This window comes from Stegodyphus dumicola, chromosome 5 (genome assembly GCF_044657685.1).
Source record: "Stegodyphus dumicola isolate Sdum_Otavi_A_Nest chromosome 5, ASM4465768v1".
Lineage (NCBI taxonomy): Eukaryota > Metazoa > Arthropoda > Arachnida > Araneae > Eresidae > Stegodyphus > Stegodyphus dumicola.
In genome coordinates, this window is record NC_140772.1 from 150,974,892 (window position 1) to 150,993,861 (window position 18,970).

The 18,970-nt window shown below is 36.1% G+C and overlaps 2 protein-coding genes across 3 annotated transcripts; one reads left to right on the forward strand and one right to left on the reverse strand.

The window, feature by feature from the left end:
* Positions 1-1,266: 1,266 nt before the first annotated feature.
* Positions 1,267-6,757, forward strand: LOC118186640 (uncharacterized). Of its 2 annotated transcripts, XM_085817206.1 has the most exons (7): positions 1,267-1,565; positions 2,976-3,293; positions 3,867-3,926; positions 4,009-4,659; positions 4,743-5,161; positions 5,284-5,897; positions 5,984-6,757. In XM_085817206.1, the coding sequence occupies exons 1-5, from the start codon at positions 1,326-1,328 to the stop codon at positions 4,887-4,889; spliced, it is 1,416 nt and encodes a 471-aa protein (XP_085673332.1). In that variant the 5' UTR covers positions 1,267-1,325; the 3' UTR covers positions 4,890-5,161; positions 5,284-5,897; positions 5,984-6,757. The 2 variants fall into 2 exon arrangements, with proteins under 2 accessions (XP_085673332.1, XP_085673333.1); XM_085817207.1 differs by lacking the exon at positions 2,976-3,293 and having other exon boundaries at positions 1,268-1,565.
* Positions 6,758-12,328: 5,571 nt separating this feature from the next.
* On the reverse strand, positions 12,329-13,729 carry LOC146997294 (uncharacterized protein F54H12.2-like). Its single transcript, XM_085817841.1, has one exon. It carries the CDS (start codon positions 13,727-13,729, stop codon positions 12,329-12,331), a length of 1,401 nt encoding a protein of 466 aa, XP_085673967.1.
* Between the last annotated feature and the right edge of the window lie 5,241 nt (positions 13,730-18,970).

Genomic DNA, 18,970 nt, shown 5'->3' on the forward strand with positions numbered 1-18,970 from the left:
ACAAATAAAATCAAATATACATTTAGAAACAAAAAGGACTATGGTCTTATTCTGTTTGCATACTACTTACAATTATATACTATACTACATACTATGACTATGTATAGTAAGGAGATAACCTGTTGTAATAAACGACTTTATGTATAGAGTTCGATGACTTACGGATCCAAACCACGACGTCGTTCAGCCTGTCTAGGACTGTGCAAGGACCGTCCTAAGGTAACTGTAGTTTCGATCAGTGTCCTTTCCGTCGAGATGGATTCCACAATCACACCTTCTCTCCTTCGTTGAATCGATGTCCAGTAGCTGTCGTGTCGTATCTGGTCTTCATCTTTTCCCTCGCTAAGTTGACTCGCTATTGTGCAAAATTGCACATGACTTCAAACCGGGCCTGGAGATCTTGGATATATTCCTCAGGCGATGAAGGCGCATCCGGAGGGCGACCAAACAGAAGATCATAAGGTAGACGACCGAAGAGCATCTGGAATGGAGAACAGCTGGTAGTCCTGTGTTTCTCTTAGAACCTAGTACATAGTCCTGTGTTTCTCTTAGATCCTAGTACATAGTCCTGTGTTTCTCTTAGATCCTAGTACATAGTCCTGTGTTTCTCTTAGACCCTAGTACATAGTCCTGTGTTTCTCTTAGACCCTAGATTGAGTGGAGTGTTAAAGCGCAAAGGAAATATTTTCGTTTTGATTTCTAGTTTGGGCGGTAGTGGGGGGCGTACCCGGTCAGGCTTTTGCCTAGTGTAAAGGACTGCTGCTGAATTCAGAGAACTTTTGCTGAATTTTCTTTTCTACTGTGGAGTTATTGAAAATCTGCTGATTTGGATTTTGAAAGCGAACTATTAGAGCACTATTGTGAAATTGGAGTTTTATAAGTGAATTTTTGGAGATTGCTTTGGAGTTCTTCTGAAGACTTTATCCTTCTTCACTCACATGGAAAAGCGTTGTTGCTGCCCATGACGGGTACTTTTGATTTGATCTTATGAATTTACATGTTGTAAATCTGATTTTACATTTGAGTATTGAATGAGCATTTTTATTGTATGTGTTCTTATGTGATGCTGTAGAAAACGATCATAGCGTATATAGTAATCTTTATTGATTCTGTTTTTCTGTAATTCTGTTTGTTCCTTTTGCAATTATTCGTATTGTTTTTCTTTCTTGGTATTTTGTTTGTATGTCTTCCTTGATTGTATGTTTTCTCTTTCGAGTTTTTTGTGCTTTGTGTGTGTGTGTGTATTTTAATGCTTAAGCAGTTTAACTAGTCTTTAAGTTTTTTTAGGTTTTTATAAGTCCGTGTTGCCTGTATTTATAAATTCTATGTTACTATTTAATTATAGTACGAAAATCTGCATTTGTTGCATTGCCTTTATAGTTTATATTTTTCAGATGGATTTGGAACAACAGTTCGAGAACGAGCCTCCCAACGTGGATGTGCCGAAGATTTCAGATTCTGATTGTAATTCTGACCTACACCATGAGAAGTCGAAAGAAACGCCCATCTCGCGGAACACTAATGGCAAACGAAAAATAGACGAAGATAATACATCTAAGAAGAAAGTAAGTATTACGAAAAGAGTTTATTCTTGCTATAACGCAGACTTATTATTCTTTTACCAAACGACTCATCATTATTTTTATTTTCTTGCACGAAGTAAAAAGGAAGTATTGTAATCGCGAAAAGTTTCAGGTAGCATATTTCAACAAAAATATCCATTTTGACCGCTATCGAATGCAATGTAACGATGTTTTTGCGTGATATCTGTACGTAAGGACGAATAAAATACTCTTTTCCTTCAAAAAAATTATAAAACTGCTTTAAAATTAATTCTGAAGAGAATTTTTCGTGGCGTCTGTACGAACGTATGTACGTACGTGCGTATCTCGCATAACTCAAAAACCAGTAGCCTCAGAACGTTGAAATTTTGTATATAGGACTGCTATAACATGTAGATGTGGCCCTCGTATTTTGATTGCAATCGGCCGCACCAAACGTATATAAATATATTTATATATATATCCACTCTGTTACCCGGCTCTGTGATCTCAGTTTCTTTACTCTTATATGTTTGTAAATAGTACATTTTTTGCTTTTAAAATGATTGAATTATGTTGTTTTTATCTTCCGGTTAAGGTTTTTATGCCCTTAGTAAATCTGTATGCAATAGTTTTAGAATTATCAACAATTTTAAAGTTGTCTAAGTGCCGCTAGACCTTTTTTTTATGGCGGCCATTGATTGTTTACATTTGAAACAGCAAACTAGTGGATTTTTTGCCAATCTAGAGAAACTTAGCTTCGCAACAACAAAGATAACGCATTCATTTATTATTGCCAATTAAATCATGCTTAATTCTTTCTGGAATTTTTTCGAGGAAATAAGTGTTTAAGATTTACTTCGTAATTTTTAATATAGATATTTTGAGTTTTTATGTATTTTTGCCTTCTCGCGAAGTGAGAACTGAATTAATTAAATGAGAAATACTCAATCGTCTGTGAAAAACTGTTTCTTTTTTGTTTTGTTTGCTTAATTTCTTTTATACATCATTCTAGCTTTATTATAGTATTTGAATAGAACATGTGGCAACGATTAGATAATTCTATTCTTTAAATGATATAAATTGTGTGCATTATGAGTTATAATATGTACGAAATATATAAGTTAACTGTTATCTAATTATTAATTAGACAACAGTTAACTTAGTTTCCGTTATATAATTATTATATAAGTTAACTGTTGGGTAATTATTAATACTGTTAAGTGAATCTAGCGCCAGAGTGTCGCTATGCTAAACAAATACTAGAGTGAATTTTAAAGAATGCATTTATTCTATTGTGGTTTATGTGCTGTCGGCGAAGTACATTTAATTCAATCCAATAAGTTTCAATGAAATGCAAGAAAAAATGCGTATAATTTAATATTCCGTACAAGGAAGTCATGTGGTGCACACATCAGATTTTTTCTCTTTTAGCGCAATGGACGCTTTACTGAAGACACAATCCCGGCTGAGCTGACACATATTGGCAACAATGTCTTTGTGAGACCTACCCTTTTCAACGGAAAGATCACCGTGCACATCAGGCAATACAGCAAGTACGGGACTTCATATTATCCGACTCGTAATGGTGTGAATTTAGAGCCTTCGTGTTTGGACACCTTCTCTAAACACAGTCCACAAGAGGTGTTCACAATGAATCTGCGACTACCCAAGAATTTTAGTGCGGAATATGATGGTTACCACATCACGTTGTTTTTATTAGATGTTAATATCTATTTATTTTCAATAGCTGTTAGTATTTATTTTTTATTAGATAATTAATACTTACTTGTCTATAAAATATTGTTTATTTCATGCATGATTTTATAATTTCTTCTTTATTTTTGTTTCAAAATTTTCCTAAGGACCATTTTAATTGAACCCATTTTGTTTTAACGTAAGTCGTTATTCATTTTTGATATTTCTTTTACATTAATTTTTATTCTGTATTTATCACTATTATTTATAGATTACATTTATCGAAATATTATACCTAATGTAAATTTTCTTCGTTAAATTAATGACACTTCGTATTTTCATGTAAATATTAATCGCATTCTTTAAATTATCTTTAGTATGCTTTCTTTTTTCTAACGTAAATCTTAGTTAAATTAACGTTATTTCGTGTTTCCATGTAAATATTATCGCATTTATTAAACTGATGATTTGCCCTTTGCATTCTTTCTATTTAACTCTACAATATATTTTTTAATGAGTTTGTTTCCATTTTACTATTGTAAGTAAGTTTATTTTAATATTTTAACTTTCCTGGACTTGTTTAATATGTTTTCATGAACAGTCGAATTTTTTCTTCATTCTTTTCAGATGGAACATACATCTGATGCTATGATTTTAAATCATGAAGTTGCTCAACCACAAGGCAACGTAAGTATCTTTCTTTTTCAAAAATTGTATGTTTGAAAATTTTTGAGTTATAATACTTATTTTTATCCTCTTATATTTTTAGATGGATCCTGAATATGTTTCCGAACATGAAGACATGCCTTTGGATGATCAAACGATTGCTATAATGGATTTTGGTGATCTTACATCATCCCAGTTGGATTTGCCTTTTGTTGATAGCCCAAATTTAAGTTGCTCGGAGTGTAACAAAACCTTTGCACACCAGAGAAGCTTGACGAGACATATTAAAATGCAGCATTCAATTACAAGAAACATTTGCTCCATATGCAAAAAGGAGTTTCGACGCTCCGATAAACTGAATAATCATATGAAGATTCATGCTAAACCACCGAAATCCACGCCATCTCGCTCAGTGAAACGAGTAGCTTCCCTCACTACAGCGCCTGATTCTAAACGACCACGACAAGAACGCCCACCCTGCCTTTGTACGTTTGTTACCAAGGTCTTTTATCCCATGAAAGACACCAACAAAGACTTGCAAGTATTTTTAGAATTTTCAAGAACGGAAGTCGCAGGCAAGATTGAACAAGCTGCCGCACAGCACCAAGTTATCAAATGGTACTTGAATGCTTGTGTGAAGATGGTCAGAAAAGTGTCAGAGACCGAGGAGGAAACATGCACCCCTTATTTTCGGTCCAGATGCAGCACCACTCTCACGGGAGAAATGCCTGATATGCAAACAGCTATTGAGAAGGTAAGGAAATTTATTTTATATGAATTATATATAGTGTACAACATAAGAATTAGTGTCACTCATGAAATATTTTATTTTTATAGGTGCTGGATTCTCTAGAAAAGTTTATAAGAAAAGGTTCAGGATGGGTTTTAGACTCCGTGCAATACCTCGAGCTCAAGACCGCTGTTTACAAACCCCTGGCGGCCTCCCTCTTCTTACATACCTCTGCCAAAAGCCTTAGCCAGTAAAATGGCTGTTCTCAATATCCAAAACGAAGACTACAAATGTCTCGTCTGGAGCGTCCTGGCGGCCCTTCATCCCGTTGAAGGTCATGGAGAACATGCATATAGAGTATCTCATTAAAAACCCTATGAAGGAGAAATCCATGTAGATGGCTTGTCTTTTCCCACCCGCGTTCACCAGCTGGACAAGTTCGAGAAAATGAACAACCTATCGATCAACGTGTTTGGCTAGGAAGACAATGAGATTTTACATCTTCGGATCACCAAGTGTCGAAATGGTAATTTATCCTTATTTTTCAAAACTTTAATAGACATGTTTGAAATAGTTTAGTTTAATAGACAAGTTTAATAATATTAATGTTTTAAAATTATTTTATGGAATGATATTTTTCTTTTTTAGGTGACCGGCATATCAATCTGCTGTTGATTTCCGATGAGGAAAAGAGACATTATTGTCTCATCAAGAACATGTTTCGTCTCCTTGCAGGGCTTACGAAAGATTGGCGTGAAAAATTTTATTGTGATTAGTGCCTTCACCGATTCACGAAGAAAGAAACTCTCGACGCTCATGTAGAAGACTGTCGCGTGCATGGAGTACAAAAAATTAAAATTCCGAAAAATAAATGGTTAAAATTTGAAAAGCACCAGTTTCAGCTTCCTGTCCCGGATATGTATCTTATGTTATCTACTCCGACTTCGAATGCATTTTAGTAAAGCAAGCTACCTGCCTACCGGATCCTCCGAAGTCCTCAACCACCCCTGTAGCCAACCATCTTCATTGTGGATACTGTTACGTGATCGTGGGACCTGACGGTTCATTTTATCGGGAACCTCAAGTCTATAGAGGGAAAGACGCTGTCAGCCACTTTTTTATCATGTTTACTGGAAGAAGAAAGGGGCATCTTTGAAATTTTGAAAACTGTAGAGCCCATGATTTTTACCCAAGAAAATCAGTGGGCCTATGAATCTGCCTCTGAATGTCATATTTGTGAGAAGCCATTGAATAGAGATAAGGTAAGTATTATTCCAATATTATAACTTTATTTAGTAATATACATTAATAATAATGGGTTTTTTTAACTATTTTTTAATTTTTCTAGGTGCGGGACCATTGCCATCTTACGGGAGTCTACAGAGGAGCAGCTCATAATGGATGCAACATCAATTTCAAATTTGCAAATTTTCTACCCGTGGTCTTTCATAATTTGAAGCGATATGACTTTCACCTCCTGATGCAAGCGATGGGAAAATTCAAAGACGAATAGATTAAGTGTATTCCGCAGAATTCAGAAAAATTCATCTCTGTTTCTTTGGGTCGTCTACGCTTCATAGATTCTCTGCAATTTCTGAATGTTTCTTTAGACAAGCTCACGGCTAATTTGGAAACCCAACAATTTCAACTGACAAGAACATGTTTCCAAGAAAAAACAGATCTGATGCTTCGAAAAGGTAATCAGAATTTCTTATAACTTTTTATATAAGGTAGTGTATTATTACTTTTTTATATAGGCTATTTATCTTATTTTTTTCCGGGTGTCTACCCTTATGAGTACCTAGATTCATTTGAAAGATTTGATGAGCCGCACCTTCCACCTCTCACTGCCTTCTACAGCCATTTAACAGAGAGTGATATCAGGAATGAGGACTACCAGCATGCAAACAGAGTCTGGGAAGAATTCGGATTACGTCATCTAGGAGAATACCACGACCTCTATGTAAAAAGTGATGTTTTGCTTCTGGCGGATATTTTTTAAAACTTCAGACGACTATGTCTTGATTTTTACAAACTGGATTCGGCACACGTTTACACAGCATCTGGCCTGGGAAGCACCTGGCCTACACAGGTTTGGCCTGGGAAGCTTCCCTACGCATGTTCGATGTCCAACTGGAGTTACTCACCGATCCTGATATGTATCTCTTTATAGAAAAGGGCATTCGAGGTGGCATCGCTATGATTTCACATCGCTTCATCCAAGCCAATAATGAATATATGGAAAATTATGACTCAACGAAGCCATCATCTTATATTATGTATTTGGATGCCAATAACCTTTACGGGTAAGTATCCTTTCCAAATGTTTACATATAATATTTTCTCTATTATTTACTTGTGATATTCATTATTTTTATTCTATCTTTTTAGATGGGCCATGAGCCAAGCTTTACCAACCCATGACTTCCGGTGGCATGACGATGCGGAAGAAGGATGTATCCTTGAAGTTGATCTGGAGTATCCAAGGGAACTTCACGATGATCATTCGGACTATCCTCTTGCTCCCGAACAAGTCGTCGTGACTCTTGATATGTGGTCACCTTACACGCGAGATCTGGCAGCTAAATTCCAAATCCCACCGAGCAGTTCTACCAAACTGATGCCAAATCTGCGACCTAAGCATCGGTACGTGATACATTACCGAAATCTGAAGGAGTATGTTTCACTTGGGCTTCACGTGACCAAGACCCATCGAGTGCTGACGTTCAAACAATCTCCTTGGCTTGCAGCATACATTGAATTCAACACTAGACAACGTAAACTGGCTAAATCTTCATTCGAAAAAGATTTATTTAAACTCTTAAACAATTCAGTTTTCGGAAAGACGATGAAAATTCTCATAAAACGTACCTGCATTGATCTGGTTCATCGAGAGAAATGAGCCAAAACGTTAGTCGTTGCTCCAACATTTCATTCCTTCAAGATCATCACTGACGATCTGGCAGCCATTGAGCAACGGAAAACCAGCTTGGTTCTGAATCGTCCTATCTATGTAGGCTTCAGCATCTTGGATTTATCAAAAACGTTGATGTATCAATTTCATTATGGATATATCAAGAAAACATATGCACCAAAAGCCCGTTTATTATTCACAGACACCGACAGTCTTTGTTACGAAGTAGAAACTGATGATATTTTTCAAGACATGGGCAACAATCTGAACTTATTTGATACCTCAGATTACCCAGAAAATCATCCCCTCTACAGCTTTACCAATAAAAAGACGATCGGTAAAATGAAAGATGAACTATCTGGACAAATTGCCCAAGAATTTGTTGGACTCAAGCCAAAAATGTACAGACTACTGAGTAACTCTACTGAGAGAAAACTGCTAAGGGAGTATCTAAAACCATCCTTAAAAGACAGATTCGTCATGTGGACTACGTTAACTGTCTTTTACAACAACAACGCGGCCTTGCCCATGCACAACGTATTGCTAGCCACAGTCATCAGATAAAGACTGTGGCCTATACGAAAGCTACTTTGTGTCCTTTCGATACGAAACGGTATCTTTTAGAGGATGGGATATCGTCCTATGCATACGGACATTATGCCATATAATTTTTAGTCTGAATAATTTTATCTCAAAATTCTCTGTACATTCAATCAAAATTCTAAAAGTATTTTATTGTGGAAATTTATGATGTAAATAAGTGTAATGATATGTCTTCAAACTTTAATAAATGTTTATTTAAATATATTATTTCTTGTTTTGTACTTTAAAAAACTAAGTCTTCAGTAAAGAGAGAGTCCTCTGAATCTTTTTAAGAAAATGTTTAACATGTTAGAAAATTTTAATCAAGTTACAATAATTAATGTAATAAATAAGTTAGAAAAATTAATTTTAGTTTTATCAAAAATGGAAAGTTAGAAAAATTAAAAATCTAGTGGAACAGCTATAAATAGAATTGTTTTTCGAATAAGAATTTAGTTAAAATGTAACTGTTGAAATTAAAGCATCCTTTCACAATGTTAGCTGCTAGTCCTAGTGGTAGCAGAAAAACCATGTCTATTAAAAAATTAATGGATCACCAAATGATCACTGCTTTTCCTCCTAAAATTATTTGGTGCTATGGTGCTTATCAAAGACTTTACGATGAGATGAATCATATTAAATTTTGTGATGGTTTGCCTGAAAACATCCACACTTTATCAAATTCTGTGATTACTCGTATTATTGATGATCTCATGTCGGAACTCGGAAATGATATCAGATTGACTAAGTTATTTACCAAAGGATCTCATCATCGAAATCTTAATGTTATTTTCATTGTACAAAATTTGTTTCATAAAGGTATTCGGGAAATGTCTTTAAATGCTAATTATTTAGTGTTCTTTAAAAATACAAGAGACAAGTCTCAAATTATGCATCTGGGAAGGCAGTTATATACAGGAAAGAACAAGTTTTTTCAAGAAGTGTATCAGGATGCTACATCTAAATCTTACAGTTATTTACTGGTTGATCTCAAACCTGAAACATCTGACGCCATGCGTCTGAGAACGGGACTTTTTCCAAACGATAAATACTACATCTATCAACCTCGCTAGTTATTTGCTGGTGAGCTGTCAACGAGTGAAGATATCTGTGGTGCTCGACTTTGAAGGCTTCCAACATTCTTCAAGACAGTTTGTTATTAAAGAACTTGCAGCTTTTGCGGTAGGGAACCCAACGTATCGCGGCAGATGGACTTTTCAACCCCCATGTTCCTTTGAAGATTTCAGCAAGAAAACACAACTCACGTTTTCGTGGGTATCTCGGAATATACATCATATGGACTGGACATATGGAGAAATGTCATATACAGATTTAAATTTAGTCCTTCAGATGCTGTTTCGTTCATTAAAAAAATATATGTCAAAGGTCTGTAAAAAAAGAAGTTTTTTCAAAATCATACCAGAAAAGAAGTGATTAATTTTGATGATGTAAACTGTGCCCGTTTTTGTGACTTACCTCCAAGAGAAATAGTCTACCCTTATTTGCATGTGAAGAACTTTTCACACTGTGCTGTTCGAAAAGCCGCCGCTTATGCACGCTTCGTAGAGACTCTATAAAAGCCCAACACATTTTTCTTTCCTGTCATTTGTGTATAAAATGTCGCACTCTTCGCAGCACCAATTAGAGCAACTGAAACTCATCTCGAAAAGTAAATTTTCAAGTGATTTGCTTCGCAAGTGCCCCAATAGTGTCATGAAAACTGTGTGTGAGTGTGCCTTAAACTTGCTTCGAGGTCATCTTGCCGTTTCCCCCAAGCGAAAGGCTCAATTAGCGCCTTATATACGAATTTTACGAAAATTCGCCAATAAAAAAGTACCTCTTTATAAGAAAAGAAGATTGCTTGTACAGAAAGGGGAAGGTTTTCTAAGTGTTCTCTTACCTGCAGCTATTTCTATCATTAGTTCTCTTATTCATGGAGTTTAGTAAAAAACTTCTCATCGTACCAGAAGAAAGACGACAAACGGTGGAACATCTAACCGAACTAGATGAGAAAATGGATCGAATTTTAAAGAAAAAAGACCTTGAAGAAAGTGAAAAGCAGCTTTGTATCTGCAAGTACTCCATAAATATATTACCTATCAATTACCTCCACCCGTTGAAAAAACAGAGAAACCTATGGAAAAGAAAGAAGACACTTTGGTGAAGAAAGAAGAAATTCCTACGGAAGATCCATTTGAGAAAAAAGTTGTGAATATGGCTCCTTTAAAATACAAGTCTCAAGCAAAAGACATTTATCAGCATGTGAAGAAACATATTTCAGATGGAGGTGAACTCATTTATCGGGATCAAGTCGTTCCAGGGACTCATGTTGTGACACTCATCAATCATTTTTTAAGAAATAAGAAAAAACCAGTTGTTGGACAAAATGAATTTTATGCTGTGTTAAAAGAATTAGGTTTACCTACTACGTATAATGTTTATAACAAATTAAATGTCATGTATGCTCGAAGAAATGTATGGATTAGATATTAAATAAAACAATGTTAACTTGATATACGAGGGCAATCCCAAAAAAAGGTCTCCTATATTTTTAGATATACAAAGAACCGTTTATTTTCTATAATTGCTACATCACTTTAAAGATTGAAGAATGCTTTATTTTTCAACATAATCGCCATTTCGGTCGATGCATTTTTTCAGACGCTGTGGCAGTTTTACAATGCCCATGTCATACCAATTTGCCGCCATGCCCTTCAGGAAGCGTTAAACCTCATCTTTCACCTCATCATCGGAGCAGAACCGCCGTCCAGACAAATGTTCCTTCAACTTAGGGAACAGGTAGAAATCACTGGGTGCCAAGTCCGGACTGTAGAGTGGGTGTGTGATGACGTTCCAACCAAAATTTTGCAGGAGATCGACGGTTTGAAGGGCGACGTGAGGACGGGCGTTGTCGTGGAGAATGCTTACACCCTTGCTCAACATCCCTCTTCTCCGGTTCTGAATTGCCCTTTTGAGTGAATTTCAACTGGTTTAACGCCTTTTGTGTTCAAAAATCGAATAACTGCGCGCACTTTGCACTTGGCGGTAACGTTTATCGGAAGCTCCATTTTGAATGGCTGCCAAGCCAAGACTGAGCATCCGAGCGAAGCGCCTGCGTGCTTATGTGGTAGTGGAGAAGGCACCACTCACAACAGTGTTGCCAACAACCGTATTAAAACTTTCTCCACGTCCCCCAAAAATAGGATACCTTTCTTTTGGGATTGCCGTGTCTTTATTGTGTTCTTAGGAATAAGATACTTTTCCGAAATTAAAAATAATTATGAAAGAGAAAAAAAAAAAAAAAAAAAGATAAAAAGATTTTTTCTAAGACGGAAAAAGTTTTATTTACAGTTTTTAAGATGAAAAATTTCAGTTTTTTTTTCAAGTCGAAAAAAATTCATTTAGATTTTTTGGGGTTGGAAAAATTTCACTTTAATTTTTTTAGGGAGAAAAATCTCCACTTTTATTTTGTCTATGGGAAAACTCATGTTAATTTTAAAATGTAAGGGGGAAAAATTACACTTTGATTTTGAAAAGTCGAAAAAAATTCATTCAGATATTTTTAGGTCGAAAAATTTTCACTTTTATTTTTTTAGTGAGAAAAATCTCCACTTTTATTTTGTCTATGGGAAAACCCATGTTAATTTTAAAATGTAATGGGGAAAAATTACACTTTGATTTTGAAAAGGCGAAAAAAATTCATTTAGATTTTTTTAGATCGAAAAAATTTCACTTTAATTTTTTGGGGGAAGAAAAATCTCCACTTTTATTTTTTTAGGTCGAAAAGTGTTATTTGTGCTGTTCTTCATATGAAAAAGCTTCGTTGTCACTATATTTAAAACTCAATATGCTTTTATATAAGTTGAAAAAATTTATTCAGTCAGAAAAATAAAACACAAAAGAAAAAATACATTTCAAATATTTTATTGTTTAAAAATCGTTCTTAAACCATAAGTTTTTTCACAAATTGATACAGGTTAAAATCACTCATTTTACATAAATTTTCAATAATGGCAAACATAGATTGGCCTTGGCTTCGTTTTAGTACATAATAAATACAGTATGCTCCACATACATTGGAAGTTACACTCTGTAATGGAATATTATTCCATTTTACATTTGAACAGTGAAATCCATAAACATCTGGAGATTGTCCATAAGAATAAAAAAATTCTAATTCTTCATCTCGAAAAACGGCTACCCAATGCGCTCCGGGTTCTGTGACTTGTCTGTATTCACAACGATGGCTGATCTTCTAATTAAGGGAGGTTTTTTATCTGCTGGATAAACTCCTCGAAAGACAGCTGCTGCTTCACGAGATAAAATGTTCTGTATAATACGACCATCCATCAGTTCAAAGTAAAAAATGATGTTCCTCGATTTATTAATTTCAATCACGTTATCAAATTCTGCAAAGATAATCACACACACGGTTTGCTCGAGAGGTGGGCTGAACTTTAACTCAATCCGTAGATTAGAATGCTTAATGAGATTCATATGCTCTCCAACACAAAGGTCTGGTGATAATTCAAAACCAAATAACACGTTACCATGTAAATAGTCTTCTCTCGAGATAAAAATGCCTTTAACTTGCTGGGATTTATTGAGAAACAGGCTATGATAAGATCGAATATAATTGTTGTTATCAAAATTTGGTTCCAGTGGATTGTAAGGCACAGGCTGTCCGTCGACGTACACTCCAATGAAATTCAGGTAATAATGTTTAAACTCAAATGGTGACTTGGAAAAATTTCCGTGAAAAGCGTCATTATCAACACATCCAATTACAATTCTTTGATGCATCTGACCAACAAAAACTTTGTCTTGTATCAAGGACATGCTATTTTGGGGAATGTAATAGACTTTACATAATACTCTATTAATAGGATACTTAACATTACTCTTCTCTAATGCTTTAGCATGACCTAGGATAACTCCAGGGCTCACAGGCACTTTTCTCACGAAGAGAGATACATGTTCTAAAACCACTTTATGACCTGCTTTTCGTTGCAAACAAAACTCCGGCTTGCTTCTGATAAGAGTTAATTTAACATCCACCATATTTAATAAAAGCCTTTCTTGGTGAAATAAATCAAAATGAATGCCACCAATCATATCAACAGTAGAACTCAGTTTGAAAAAGGAAGATCGCTTCTCTAGATCTTTGTCATACATTTCAGCTGTCAGTTTTGAAGTTTTACTATCATAGCCGTGATTGAGCAAAGTTTCAATATAAGCTCTATAGGGGTATGTGTTACTAGAAGAAGACACCAGTCGTTCGTTTAATGTGACATCCACCTGAGAAAATAAAGAATGCAGGAACAAATTTACTGGGCCGATGCTAGCATCTTTATCCAGAGGTGAACCATCCGTTTTTATTATTTTTGCTCTCACGTAGAGTTGTGTTTGTAATAGGTCAATATAATCTTCTCCACTGCCTGAAATATGCAATTCTACAGGACCTCCGTCAAATATATTAGATAGAGGATGAAATTGAACCCATTGACCACTTTGAATCGCCGTTTGAGTTCCAAGTAAATGAAAAAGTTCTAATTCGAATTTAACACATTCAGGGGAATCTTTTATGATAAAAGCCATTATGAATCGAAAATATCACGTCTTCTCTGCTTCACAGCTTTCGGAGAAATGAAGTGTTTTCACTGTTTTCGCTTCCTTTTATACTTGCCACTACCAACCATGGTCTGGGCTTTACGAATAGCTTTTGCTGCTAGTACTTTTCCCGCCTCTTTGGCTCTTTGTTTAGCAGCAGACTTAATATTTTCACCTGCCAACACATCATTTGCGATGAGAGCTCCGGTGCGCAAAGCTTCTTTTCCCACCGTTTTGGCTCCTTTCACAAACAAAGGCATAGCAGAGCGAAATAGACTTCGAAAAAATCCACCGAGACCATACCCTTTTGATAGGGTTGACCTTGGTAATAAGGAAGCCCCGAGCCGGTTTGATAATGATTTTCATAATTTTGAGTACAACATTCGTATGGTACGAGCATCTTGATGTCTTTTTTACAAATAAAACTTTTCCTCTTCTGTTGTCATATTTATAGGATTTGTCGCCTTTGGAAATGAAGCACAAGAATTAACTTACCCCTCTCAAAAGGAACGAATGTACCCGAATTGAGCCGGATTTCAATTTCGATTGTATTAAATGAATTTCTTGCTACTGGTACATAATATGGTCTGTCGTATTGTACATTTACGGTATCACCATCTTTTCCGGTAACTGTCACGACTCTTAAGAGGGGAGCTGGCACATTACCAACAATCTGAGGCGAAACGATGTCACTATACACATAAAGTAATGTATAAGCAGAATGCAGATCCCCCACATATGGACCATTCCAAGTACCTTCGACAATTTGCGGTTCGAAGCCTAATAAACTTGCCAATCCCGAATCATAAAAGATTAACCGAGCTCCATTTTGCGTGACAATTTTTACTCTTTTTGTTGAACGATCATACTGTAAGGAGATTTTATCTTTAAATGATACTAAAGTCATGGCCTTTAAGAGATCTGAGACACTTTCGTAACATCCTGCCGGTATTTTTCTATTGTCAACTTCCCTTACACCTCAAAAGTCACCCAAATCAAAGCCAAAGAGATTGTTATCTTTGTTAATATTGTACCAGTTATGCGGGTAAATGATCTCAGAAAGACCAACTTCCCATTCACCGTTCAAAGATATGGGTACAGGCAATTGAGTAATGAAATGAGAGATAGTATTTTCTGGAAAATAACGTTGAGAGCTATCACTAGGTAACATCATATAGAAAGACATCTTGGCAAATGACGATTCTTTATACGATGTGCAGTTTTTATATTCTTTTCACATCAATCACCCATGCATTAAATTTTGGTGGATAACCTACGAATTTCACATAGTATTCCGTCACATCGTTTCTCTTTCTTTCTCGCAACACTTTTTCAACAGGATAATATCCCAAATTTGAAATTTTTTGCAGTTCCTTTTCGTAAATGGTTCCTTCAATGACTTCTCCGGCAAGGTCTTTAAGTCGATAAACAGGTGCATTTCTAGGAAGGATTTCATGGATCGTAAATATTTCTCTTGTCCAGTTACTTTCATAGCCTTTTTCAAAAATCATTTTTAATTTGGTAACTCGCACTGTATCTCCCACTTTGAACTTAGGTTGAGGTTTACGTAGGTCTTTATATAATTGATTCCACACTTGTTTCTCATTGTGTTTATTGACATTCGCTGGTTCAGTTTGAATAGAGCGATGCCAGGTATGATTATAACTGTGAATTAATTTATCTATTACGTCAATATAACGATATGTATTCATTTCACTGAAGTACTTCCACATTTTGCTTTTGAGGGTTCTGCGGAATCGTTCGATGATAGTTGCCTTTACTGTACTGTTCTCAGCTGTGAAAAAACGAACTTTTTCTTTTTTAAGATAAGTTTGAACGATTTTATTCTTATACTCTTTACCTTTGTCAGTCTGTAACACATGTGGTTTTCTCTCGCTAAAAATATGTTCAAGAGCTGATTTGACACTCTGACCTGTTTTATCTTTGAGTGGAGCAGTCCAAGCATATTTGGAAAACACATCAATACACGTTAGCAAATATTTATATCCATCGTTGTGTTTGGCAAGAGACTGCATATCTGCCAAATCAGATTGAAACTGAGCGTCGATGCCTCTGACGAGAACGCGATTGCGACGAAAATGTCGCTGGGTAGGCTTGTGCAAAGTATATGACTCTTTACTGGTAAGCCAATTCTTGATCGTTTTGTGACTTTCCTTGCCTTTTAAAGCACGATGCAAAGCACTCACTCCACCAAACCTGGCTGGAAGGGCTGGATCGCGATACATCTGAGTCAGAATCATGGTATGTACAGCAGTGATTTTTACTAATAGAAATGTGAACGCTCATTTATAGTTTTCTCTAAATTTATAGTTTACTCTAAAACATACAACCTCTTATTTCTATATCAATCCTTCTTATGAACGGAAAGCAAATGTGTATGAGTATTTATAGTGTTCCCTTAATTTTATATATATTTATTTTTAACTTAATTATGAGACAGTAAAGAGACCATTATAAACAAATAATTTTATTTACTTTTTAAACATTCATAATATTCAATACCATAAGCACCATATTTTTCCAAATTGGTAGGACAAAATGTTTCTTTCACTTCATCAAGTACATGTTTGAGACAAACAGATTTTAAAAAGTCTTTGTGATATAATGTGCTGGTTTAATCAGAAGTAAATAAGGCTCTTCAATCCATACATTTCCATAAATTTGCCTGGCTATGTCGATAGAGTTTAATTTCAGAGCTAAGGAGTTGATAGTCTCTGTTTTATAAATAGCGAGCTCTTCACAGTCTATAAGTTTAGGATACTTCAAATCTCCGTGTTCTTGGATCAGCTGTTCTAGTGATGTCTTTAGAATGGTTTGAAGGCATGCTCTTCACAAAGAAATGTCGAAGGATTCTGGAAGCTTTTCCTCGTTAATAGGTTCCTCGGATACACTTTGGTAGGCTTCACAAAAGTCCACACATTGATATACGAGGTTAGTGACGATGGTACTGATACGACTGTAATTTGTGGACAATTCTTCCCACTGGGCGATTGTAAGTCTAATATTGCTTTTCTCCACTCCTTTTACTGTTAGTAGTTTTAACGTGATGTGGTAACCATCATATTCCGCACTAAAATTCTTGCGTAGTCGCAGATTCATTGTGAACACCTCTTGTAGACTGTGTTGAGAGAAGGTGTCCAAACACGAAGGCTCTAAATTCACACCGTTACGAGTCGGATAATATGAACTCCCGTACTTGCTGTATTGCCTGATGTGCACGGTGATCTTTCCGTTGAAAAGGGTAGGTCCCACAAAGACATTGTTGCCAATATGTGTCAGCTCCTCTGGGATTGTGTCTTCAGTAAAGCGTCCATTGCGCTAAAAGAGAAAAAATAATGATGAGTCGTTTGGTAAAAGAATAAGTCTGCGTTATAGCAATAATAAACTCTTTTCGTAATACTTACTTTCTTCTTAGATGTATTATCTTCGTCTATTTTTCGTTTGCCATTAGTTTTCCGCGAGATGGGTGTTTCTTTCGACTTCTCATGGTGTGAGTCAGAATTACAATCAGAATCTGAAATCTTCGGCACATCCACGTTGAGAGGCTCGTTCTCGAACTGTTGTTCCAAATCCATCTGAAAAATATAAATTCAAACTATAAAGGCAATGCAACAAATGCAGATTTTCGTACTCAAATTAAATAGTAACATAGAATTTATAAATACAGGCACAGTCTATGATAAAATACATACCTCGAATAACACGTCTTGATTCAAACAGGAAGGGCGAAAGCAGGAGCGAAGCATACAGCATGAACGGAAATGATGAAAAGCATACAGCATGAACGGAAATGATGAGCGAAGCATACAGCATGAACGGAAATGATGAAAAGGGTCCAGCGTCTCTTTATATCGGCCTTGGTCAGGATCCACGAGAACCAATCAAAAAGCTCCATTGGTAAGACTACTGCCCTCTAGTGGTGATTTCTGAACTAAACAGAATGCACTAGAAACTTTCTATCATGTTGCAATCACGTTGCGGATTTGCATCAGCAGATAAGCGCGGACATGAAAACATAAACAGGACGAAACATGCGACTGACGTAGCAAGATAATCCGAGGTGATAATGCATGATGACGTCACTAACAAGAAGCAGCGCGTTCGGGGTTAAGCCGCGTGGTTGATGACGTAGCAACCCTCCCGTACTCAATTTCCCCCCGCCTCTGCGCCTCAGGAGGCTCCGTCTCCCAAGCGCACCAGCGCCCTGTGGCCCCAAAGTGGTATATTCTATCTACTAATATCTATGTATGGATTTTATTTATCGGATTGGAGCCCGATTGCCGAGAAAGTTTGAAGAGAGATGGCGCGGTCAGAGAAAAGTGACTGCCCAGAAGAAGATGCTTTTGATAAGACTCTGAGAGAAACTAGTAGTATTAATGAAGTAGTGAAAGAGCTTTATAAAATAGTGGATAAAATTAAGGCTCAGTAAAAGATCGGAGCAGTGCTCCCTGATAAAATTACTTACGGGCTTGATAAGATTTTGGAATTGGCCACGGCCCAGAGACCGCAGATTTTAGAGATGGAGCTTACGACAAATACAAGTTATGAGATCAAGGATATTAAGAATGAGATTAGCGATTTCAGAGGAATTATAACTGAAGGCTTGGAAAGATTGACCAGTTGCAAAGAACATCAAGAGGTTGCTGATATAAAAGGATCTGATGAACTTACTCTTAAACCTTTGACACCAGACATTGATGTTTACGATGAAATAGTTGGAGAGATTAACCCTATTGAGCTGGGTATCCATAGTCATAAGTCCAAAATACTTGATAATGGAAAGAACTGAGACTTAGGCTGGCTAATAAGAAGGAAGTCTCAAGACTTGAAGAGGCAATACAGGAAAGGATTCTCGGATCCAAGATTTTTCTGAGAAAAAAGCGTTTTATACGACCGAAAGTTATTATTTAGATGTAGAAAAAGACCTGAATAATGAGACCCTTGTTATGGCACTTTGTAAAGATTGCGATTGCGACCAAAAATGCGTTAGACATCTATTTGATATTACTACTAAAGATGGAGGGTCTCATAGAATGTTTGCGGTTGATTCCAAATGTCAAAGAGACATTTTGCGGAATCGAAGAGTCTTGATTGACTGGAAATCGTATAGTACAAAATTGTTTCTAAGACCTCGACAATGTACTAATTGTTGGTCGTTTGGCCACACGAAGAAATATTGTAAGTCTGAGGTATGTTGTACTCAATATT